This window comes from Propithecus coquereli, unplaced genomic scaffold (genome assembly GCF_000956105.1).
Source record: "Propithecus coquereli isolate 6110/MARCELLA unplaced genomic scaffold, Pcoq_1.0 Scaffold202, whole genome shotgun sequence".
NCBI lineage: Eukaryota > Metazoa > Chordata > Mammalia > Primates > Indriidae > Propithecus > Propithecus coquereli.
Window position 1 is genome coordinate 1,790,638 of NW_012145190.1, and position 10,311 is coordinate 1,800,948.

The 10,311-nt window shown below is 41.5% G+C and overlaps 2 protein-coding genes across 2 annotated transcripts in view; one reads left to right on the top strand and one right to left on the bottom strand.

Moving 5' to 3' along the window:
* Positions 1-3,710, bottom strand: part of ZFP91 (ZFP91 zinc finger protein) — a 37,475-nt gene extending 33,765 nt beyond the window's left edge. The window contains 1 exon segment of the mRNA XM_012643967.1: positions 3,156-3,710. Within this exon segment, the coding sequence (XP_012499421.1) occupies positions 3,156-3,538 (383 nt within the window). The 5' untranslated portion in view covers positions 3,539-3,710.
* A 2,978-nt stretch (positions 3,711-6,688) lies between these two features.
* LPXN (leupaxin) overlaps positions 6,689-10,311 on the top strand; it is a 69,334-nt gene continuing 65,711 nt past the window's right edge. The window contains exons 1-2 of the mRNA XM_012643866.1: positions 6,689-6,829; positions 10,145-10,302. Of these exons, the coding sequence (XP_012499320.1) occupies positions 6,817-6,829; positions 10,145-10,302 (171 nt within the window). The 5' untranslated portion in view covers positions 6,689-6,816. The remainder of the gene's footprint in view (positions 6,830-10,144; positions 10,303-10,311) is intronic.

Consider the following 10,311-nt stretch of genomic DNA (forward strand, 5'->3'; position numbering starts at 1 on the left):
TAGTTACTCAGTAGCTAAATTTAAGTTTTAAAAAGTATCTGTTACTGAAGTTTTAAGTTCTAAAATGCACTGGGTAAACAGAAGATATATTATAAGGCAGACTGAAAAGTCATTATTTTGCATTTTAACCTAGTCTTAGTTTGACAATTTCACTGTTTCCATATTAGCAGAAAGCACGGATATTTTAAATTATAAAACAGAAAAAACTGTATCCGAAAACTACTATACCAATGCTATATACCAATGCTACCATGTTTCTTGTGGAATATATTTATTAAAAAAATTAAACATTCCAATGTGAAAAGAAGCTATTATAAACTTAAGAAAGTTTATAAAAACTGTAAGCTAATTAGTCAACTATAAAGCTCATTTCACAAATTCAGAAAGTATCAATTATAGATCAAGCAGATCTAAAGAAGTTAAGTGGCTTGCCCAAGGTCACTGAGTGAGTGTACAAAGTAAGATGGGACTTGAAATTTTCTGACTTAAGTCCAATGCTTTTTCCACTATATTATCTTGCCTTCCAATGGGGACAGAGGCTTCAATCAACCCAAATCTATGTATTTATTGATCTTTTAAGCTATTGTGTATTTTACTATTTCTTTAATCAAGAGAATGAAATGTAGGTTACACAGCTGATTACTAAGATGTTATGGGGGAAAAAGCTAGGATATAAAAAAAGGACCTGAATGGAACAAGTAATTTATATAGAAATTAAATTTCTTACTTCTGTTTTAAAATTGTCATAATGTTATTTGGAAAATACAGATTAATCAAAGTCAGAAGACACCTGACCCTGCAGGGTTCAGTACACTGATACTCAAAACGTCTTGACATGTCTTAAGGATTAAATTAAGCAGGAAAAATAGTTTTAAAATGTATTTTATCACTGAAAATCTGTAAACTATGCACACGTTTGACACACTTCCACTAATCAATGTATCTTGCCCTTATCCTTCAAGGTCCTTGAAGAAAGGGCCATGTCTCAGTTTTCGTTCTACCTCCTAGTTCAGCATAATAGTACCAAGCTGAGTTACTACTCAAAGAAAGGTTTGCCAAGCTGAAATGCTTTACGACTCCTTTGACTTCCAGGCCATGGAGTAAGCTGAAACTGTGTAACAAAAACACTATCATGATGAAAATTTGTTTTAACAATCTGATCAAAATTGTATAATTTTAAATACAGTCAACAGATAATTATAGGGCTGAAAAAAGGTAAGAACACCAACTGCAGAGCTTGGATAAGGATAAAAAAAATCTTTATCACTACTATCTTTCATGAAATCAAATGATAAAAGTGATTTCTTCCACCTCACAAGAAATACTGTGGAGACAAAACTGAAGAGATTAAGTCATCTTCATCTAAGTTCATTTGTAACATTTATATGGTGAAGTAAAGACTCATTAATGCTTTTTGTCTGAAGTTACGGAAAAAATAAATCATGATGGCAGGTAAAATTACCACTCTAGGTACAATTATCTTAAGAAATATAGGCATATTTAACTATCAAGTGGTAGGTGAGACTGGAAGGCAATTTTAAAAATATTTTAAGTATTACCCTCTCTAGGTCTGGTAATAGAAAAAAATGAAAACATCCTATTTTGCAGAATCTACATGAAAAAAATCACCACAAACCACTCATACCTCTAGCATGCTACCATTCCTCGAAACAGTAACTTTTACTTTGTATCTACAATGTACCAGGTATTGTGCTAAGTGCTTCACATGCTGTGTTTAACTGTCACAAACTCATGTTGTAGGGATTACCCACTATAGATAAGGAAACTGACGCACAGGTAGGTTAAGGAATTTGTTCAAGGAATTTACATCCCAATCAGATAAATGACATATATCTTTCCAAACTTATAAGAGATTAAACATAGAAGTTTAAAATTTTTGTAAATATGAAATGCATCTACAGCAATTAGTATTCTAATTGCAGCCCAACGATTTGTAAGTACAGATTATTTTTGTGCACCGAAGAACTGTAGTTTACACAATAAATTCTCTCAATATTGTTAACTTAAATAACATCCAAAAATTTGAAAGCATAGCTAATACCACAATATGACTACCTCTAAATTTTATTTCTCTTTCTGAGAGGCTTGTAAAGCAAGCGTGCCAAGTGACAGACTTAACTCTTAATTTTGGAATGGGTCTGCTTTAAGCTTTAAATCTACTGGGTCTAGTGTAAGCCCAACCTTACCATTATATCTACTGAGGGAAAAAGGAACACTTAAAACTGACACATGCGCCCGCCCTTTCAATTTTCCCTGCCTTTACTAATTTTTTTCACTTGAAAGTCAAAGGGCATAAGTGATGTTTTCAGTAATGAATTCAACAGCTAATATAATTAATTTCTAAAATCTACAAACTTGCATACTTTAGTATTCTTAACATACGAACATTATTTATGCTTCTGGCCACCTGTTCCTGGTTCCTCTATTACCTCTAGGTAATAAAGAAATTCCTCTCCTATGAGTCTAATTTTAAGGATGAAGTTTCTACATCACAATATATGTAAAAACAAAGATAAAACACATGCTACTTCGTAAAAACAAAAATTAAATATTCATCTAATCTTGGTATACGACATACTCTATACTTATAATCAGCAGAGCCACGTTTTTACCCCCAACCATAAGTATCAGATTCCTAAAATGAAAAAGTGATGTGAAAATTTAGAAGAGTGGAAAAAGCCACATAAACATACGTGTACAATTAGCTCTTGAGCTAATTAATGGGAACAAGGGAGCGCATTTTTGAAGGCTAGGATCGTGCTCTGAATTTCCTAATGGGGATGTGATGTAATACTGGAGAGCCGCCGAAGGGAAAGGGATAGGCTGACAAAGGGGGTGCAGATGCCAGAGTGAGGGATAAGCCTGCGGGCAGCAGGAAAGAGGTGGGTCACTAGGGAGCAGGAGAGATGTACCCTACAGAGAGTGACTTCAGGTAGTGGGGAAGTGGCCCCACGGACAGAGGGCACCGGGAGCGGACAGGAGGGGCGCAGAAAGCTCACGGGGAACCGGTGTGACATCTGGCGTGCGGAGCCGGCAGGGGGCAGCGCAGGCAGGGTGTCACGTGGAGTGGGCGCTACGGGAGCCGAGAGGGTTGCGTGCGGACAGAGGGGGGTCTTTCCCACCGCCTGAAAGACTGCGTTACTCACAGAAGTCGCGGACTCTTCTTGCCCTGAACTGGAGACGGGGACTTCGTGGCCTGGGGCTGCTGCCCTGGGACGTCGAGAGGCCTGGCGCTGGGGCTGCTCCTCCGCCGGCGGGGATACTCGGCCTTCCTCCGGCGGGACACAGCGGCAGCGGCGGCGGCGGCGGCGGCGGCGGCGGCCGCAGCGGCCCGGCCTCTGTCCCGACCACCCCTTAGCACGCGGCTGCTAGTGGTCCCTGCAGGCGCCGCCGCCGCCGCCGCCGCCTCAGGAGGCGGTTGTAGGGGCTCCTCCGGAGCCGCCTTGGCCGCCGCCGCCTCTCCCCCTTCCTGGTCCTGCTGCTCCGGGGATCTCGGCTCTTCCGTCTCCCCCGGCATCGGGGCTTGTCCGTCCCCCACCCCCTCGTCCCAGACGACGGAGGCGGAGGTAGCGGCGGCCGCGGCGCTACTCCCCCCGCCCCCCTCGCCTCCCGGAGCGTCCGGCTCACTCTCACCCTGCGCTCCTCTTTCCCCCCTCCCCTCCGCCCGGCTCCGAGAGTGCCCCCCCCGCCCCCTGCCACTCAGGGTCCGCTACCGCGGCGGCGCGCGCGCGCCCGGCCGCCACAGACGCTCAGCGGTCCAATTGGAGAGGTGGAAGGGCTTCCTTGCCCCGCCCTCGCAGTCTCACACGCAGCGACGTGCCCAGTTCCCGCCCCTGCCCCTTGCTTCAACCAATCAGGAAACGGCTCCGAGGGAGCGCGCGAGGTTTTCTTCCCCGCGCTCCCGTTCTCACCGTTAAACGGCTTCGTCTCGCGACAATCCCAAAGTGACCTTTTCCCCCCCTCTGGAGTTCACTGCGCGTTAGGGGCAGTGGGAGGGGCAGGTCTCGCGAGGGAGGTGAGTGGGAAGAAAACGCACCTCTTTCCCCGCCTCACGCGCATCCTTGATTGGGTGCGCGCGCACCTGCCTCCCTAAGGCGCCGCGAATGCCACAAGGGCGCTTTCTATCCTTCTTCTTTAGGCCGCAAAAGTAGTGTGGGCGTTCTTCCGCTTCCACCCCGACCTCGCTTTCCTGTCTCTGGCCTTCCTGTCCCTAGCGCCGCCAGGTCGTGCGGGGAGAAGGGGGGAATATTTTTGCGCTGTCGCTTCTCCTTTAAGAAAAAAAGCCCCGTCGGCTGCCGGATGAAAGTCTCCGAAAAAATGGCGGCGATAGAATGGAGGTGGGGGTCGTGGGCAACGAAGACCCGCCTCCTGGCGCATGCGCGCGGTTAACTAAGCCAAGGGCATCCTGGGAGTTGAAGTCCTATTTATCGTATGCTTGAGAAAAAAAGATAGGAAGCCGGAGGTGGAGAGGCTGCTGGGAGGTTTTGACTGATTCACGACGGGAAAAGTAGTTTACTCTCCGCAGTTCCAGTTTATTTTTTCAGGGAGGCAGTATTTCCGGGTTAGGCCACGACGACTGCCTTATATCCGGGCTCAAATGTTGAGCCAATTCCTGGTCAGGACAGCCTGGGCGGGTTTTTCCTACTTTTTCTTTCTTTATAACTTGGCGTTGGCGTAGTTTTTCCGGGGTGGCCACTTAATAGCCCTTACTTACCTTGGTTAGGTCAAGGGACACCTCTGGGACTGGCTAGCGTTCACGTCTACGGTGAAATTCGTCTCATCATCCAGTGGCTGACCCACTCACCTGTGAGCCCTTGGAGCTCGGGGACTGAATCTGGTTCCGTCGGGTCCTCGGGGCTCTAGCACAATGCCCACTACTCAGTTGGCTCGTAATAAAATTTGTGAAACGAATTGTAAAATTGCTTTCATAGTAGACGTTGTTGGGGCATCAAGGAGCTGGCATTTGCTGCTTAACGTGGCTACGGTCCCTGACCTGGAGGGCGGGGTGAAGGGTTGTTAGCGTGACTCTGGTAACTTACACAGAGAAGCCGAAGGTCTCTGTCTAGCTCCCCGCCCGGAAGCCACCTGCTTCTGCGGTTTATAAATGTTTCTGCTACACAGGAAGCACAGTCGGGATAGCAGCTTTATCAGAAATTACTTTTTTGCCCACTAGCGTGTGTAGCTAAGTTGTCTTCCTGGTGCATGAAAGGGAATTTCCATTTGCTCATCTACAAGTTACAGTCGGTGATGCAGTGGGCCTCTCCCACTCCTTCCTTTCATCCATTATAATAAAGGATCGGTTTGGAAGAGCAGTCCTTTAACCCTGAAAAATAAAGCATCCGGGGTTAAAAGCTCCAGAAGAAAGAAGATGGAAACAAGACCTGGGATCCAATTCTAAATTTCACATTAATCATTTAAACTGTAGACCAGTGCTGAAGTACATTTTTCCTTCCAGTATTTTGACTCAGTTAACACTTTAAGATTAGGCAGAAGTTTTATATTCTCTACTGAGTGTTTCACACTGTCACAGGGCTAATGTCATTTTCAGTTGTAATAATTGTGGCATAGTGTCAATGGGAATTTTTTCAAACTGCACTGAGCAGACTTTTGGAACAGCACTGACATCCAATGGCTGGTCAAAGTAATACAGAGGGGGAAATCTATCCCCCCCCCAAAAAAAGAAGTCTTAGAAACACATGGAATGGAGAATTGGAGAATGAATGATTCTTTTGAAAAAAAGACCACTGTGTTGTAGAAAAAAGATCACAGACTTTGGAATTAAATCTGGATTGTATAATAGTAAGTAGCAAAGCTACTACTGATTAATTATTATCTTGGCAGGTTACGATTCCTTGAACCTATTTCACCACTGGTAAAAATGGAGATAAAATCTATTTCCCAGGGCCATAATTATAGTTCTTTATATAGTACCTTCTCACAGTAGGCCTTTTGTAAAACTTTTATTCAAAGTGAACAAAATCACAGTGCTAAAAAAGGTGAAAAGCTAACCCCCAGTGTCACTTTTCAGAGAAACTGCTATAAGGCAATGTAACCAGCCGGGGATTATACTTAATTAAGATGTCCTCAGTTAAGCGACTGATATCTTAAATCTTCCAGCTTCATTCTTCATGATCCCTATAAATTTACATTTTGGACCACTGAATAAGCTGGGCCCTGAGAATGCAAACATGAATTACTTCTGTCCTACTTTTAAAGCATTTACAATCTATTCAGGAAATTACCTGCAGGTAAGTATAAATTCTGAATAATTAAGTAAATAAAAGCAAAATGAACTGCATCCTGGTTAACTCTGATGAAAATTTTAAGAAGGAGACTGTGCCTCTATGGTTCCCCAGCTTCACAGAAAAAAAGAAAAAAAAAAGCAGATGCTCAGTTACAGTACGACACCTACACTTGGGAAAAAAACAAGTGTAAATGTGCCATTCCCATGAATTCAAGATAAATCTTGGCACATAGTAGGTGCTCAAATTTTGTAAAATTAATTTTGAATCTTTATTACCCTGGCCAATGCACTACCAGAACTCAAATCTTACTACTTGCCTTTCTATGTCAATCCCATTTTTAAAACTGACCTACCGCAAAAAAAAAAAAAAGAAGAAGAAGAAATTCACCAAATCAAAAGAGAGGAAGTGCTAAGCAAATACAGGAACCAAAAAAGGGTTATAGAGGCTGCTTTACACTGTCTCATTCAGTTCCTTTGCGGTCCTCCTCTTCAGCACATGCCAAAGGAGTTCCTCACAACCTGTGAGACAAGGGCATCTTGGATGCGGGACAATGGAAGAGTTGGGTGAGTAAGGAGCTTCTTGGCAGAGAAACTCTGAGGGAATGAAGACTTGGCTGCCCTCTCCATGTGTGATAGGGTATACTTCTAACCAGACTGAGAGTAGTAGTGGAAGATTTTATTTTTACTTCTGTTCTCAGCCCAACCAAGGGGGAAGCTTGAGGAACTATGATTGTTTTGAGGAACTGTTGGTTCACTGTTTGCAGTGGCAAAATAGGCAAGAGTTTGGTGCTAACCACAGAGTAAACTCTTAACAAATGCTTTTGAACTGAATTGTGATTGAAATTGTCATTTCATTATGGCCATTTTTCTTCTCGGGATCTCCAGTAGCCAGGCACACACAGCTAGGCAATGACAGAGATTTGATTTGGAGAGAAAAAGAAAGAAGGGCGGGCAGTGTTCAGAGGAAAATGGAATAGAAGTACAGAATGAGGAATCTGCAGAGGTTGGAGAAAGGCCAGGGTGGTTTCATTTGTTCCATGTTTTAGTATTAAATCAAGAAGTCAGCACTCTAACTCCAGTGATTTTGTTGCTAAGCTTTTTATTCAGAGGAATTCTGAAGGAACAGATTACTATGGCCTGAAAATATGATGCCTCCTTCCACTCTACAACGATTAAAACCAGCAGTGGAACTATTAGCCACATTACCCAGAGAGGTCCCGCATTTCAAACCTTTGGAACAATGTAAGGTTTGTCATTCTTAGGATTCATTCCATAGCCTTTGCCAACTTTTGTTGCCAGCATCCTAATTAACATTGAGCTACTAACCTTTACCCAAATTCCAAGCTGTATTAATTCCACAGTGTCTTGGATTTGTGCGTGTTTGGGTTAGGGGGTGTCAAAAGTGCAAACGACAACTACAACAATATATTGCACATTGTCTTTTTTAAAAAATTGTTTGGGGTATAATTTTAAAGCTGGAGAAATATAGGAAGGAAAAGGGCAAATAACAGGAGGGAAGAGATGTTAATGAAGAGAACATGGTGGTGTTTAATAAATATTGAACTGTATTGGAGGTAAAGTCTATTTTGATACTAGGATAGACTCTACTTAGGACTTGGGGTAGGATCTAAATTCTACTCATCTATATGTTGGGGGAATCTGAAGTTCTGCTAGGGTTCTTTTTTTTTTTTTTGACACCTAATGGTTTCCATGCAGTTAATTCAAAAGGGAACTAATACTTATTCAGTGACTCAGGCTAAAACTAGACATTTTTACATCTGTATGTTAGTGCCTGCAGCAACACTCTAAAATAGGTATTATTCACTTTTTTTTCACATGAAAAAACTAAGAAAAACAAAATAACTTGTTCAATATTACTCTCAGGAGAAACGCACATCAAAATTAATTAAGCTACAGGTGTTTTTCTATTTTAGAAGTGTATTGGTTCAGATGTTCCAGCCAATGGAATAACCCAGATAAGAAAAAAGTGTATAGTTTTGCATTTCCCAAGCAGGATGGCTGGTAGAGAAATCTTGTCCAGAAATGTAGAAAGTTCCAAGCAGCCTGGACACTAACATTTGCGTAGATTATCCAATTGGCTATGTCTCAACAGGCTGTTGATGGCTACACTTCAGCAGTTTCTCCAAATTGTCATCAGTCCAATAACTTGCCCTGGAAACTTGGGGTGGATCTTTTTTCGCCACATGCAGAGAAATAGCATTGAAGACAGATTAGCTCAGGTGAGCAAATATTTCCTCTCTGCAGTACTGCTTCGGAGAATAGCAGCTTGTATCCACCCAGAAGTTTTACCTACACCCTCGTTATATGCAGATGATAGGTAAAGAAGAACCAGGAGCAAGCTCTGGCTCAGAACAAGATCCTTACAACCCAAAAGACCTCACTTTACTCCTTTCATGTTAATGTTGATATTATTGCATTTCCACAGGTAAAGGACTACGAGAAGAACTGCGGAGTTTTCAGTCTAGTACCCCCCCTCCCCAGTAATCCATATTTGTCATACTGAAATTAGTCATCTTCAGATTACAGAATCTGGCAAAGGGCATAACGTCAGAGTGTTGGTGATACGCACACTCACAGGAAACAGGAAGAGAAAGGCCTGTTGACTCATGACCCAGAAAGGAGAGTTTTATTAACTTTGCTTAGCTGGTGCTTCTGAGGGTAACTCGCTGCTCTTAGTAGTCTGGTCTCCTCCCTCCCCTATTCTGTGTTATAAAATGGCTTTTTATTTTGAATTCAGTAAGATCTTGAACTGTGGGTTGAAAAAAAGCTTAGAAAATAGAAAAGAAAGGGCCTCTATCTTAATTGAGAGGTACAGAATAAAAATTTGGAATTCTGAGATTTGACTAATGAAATTCTCAGACAAAAAGTTTTACTTCCTCCTTCTACCTTAGTTTTCTTTCCTTTACTTTGTTCGTCTTTGTAAAAAATCTTTTATTGGAGAAAATTTTACAATATGCAAAAGTATCAGAAATAGTTTAATGATATCTGATAGACTGTCAACTAGCTTAAACAATCATCACCTCTTGACCAATCTTGTTTCATATATATGTCCACCCATTCCTTCTACCTCATATTATTTTAAACCAATTTCTGCAAAATGAGGGTGATAATATCTGCCTCAAAACATTAGGATGATTACATGAAATGTGTAAACTGAGCAGAAAGATACTAGTATAATACTTGTAAACTCCATTGGTTTTCCCAAGAAAACTACAAGAGAAATAAACTATTCGAATTGCAACATCTTACTTGATTTTGTAATATTTAAGTTTCCTCCCCAACCCCCCTTTCTTTCTACAACATAAAGACAGAATACTTACACTTTGTTTTGAGAATTTTATTATGTTCTTGGGATAATTCTTGAGTTTTAAGATTAAAAAAAAACATTAGGATTAAAAATAAGTGTTATTGTCCTGGTACATTTTGAAAAATGGTAATATATTCTCTCAGAATACATCAGTGGTAAAGAAAAAAATGGCAATATAATTACTTATATTTTTCTGATAAGAAAATATTTAGAATTTATTTTTTTCTAATTGGGGATCTTTGTGGACAATCCTCCCTAAATGAGTGATAAAAGCTGCAATTTAAGAAGTCAAATTAGAAAATGAGACTATGAAATTGAAAGCAACCATAGAAAATAAGAAACAAGCCACAATTTGTGGAGGCATTAAACGTCTCCTGATAGGATACATCATATTCTTGAACTGAAAAACAGAGTAAGGGAAGATGTTTGAAAATAGCCTTAACCCAAGAGAGGAAGAGATGAATGGGGGCGCAGTGGGGATATTTAAGGAGAAAATAATTCCAGAGACTTAAATATTCTATATTACTATTTTCTTGTTTCTTATGATGTAGATGCCTTATTGGAGGAACTGGAACGCTCCAGCCTCCAGGACAGTGATGAATATTCCAGCCCAGCTCCTCTTCCCTTGGATCAGCTTTGCAGAAAGGAGAATAACCTTAAAGAGTCTTCAAATATTCTTTCTGTTCAGGATAATAAAAGTCCTTTGCCGGTAACTTTT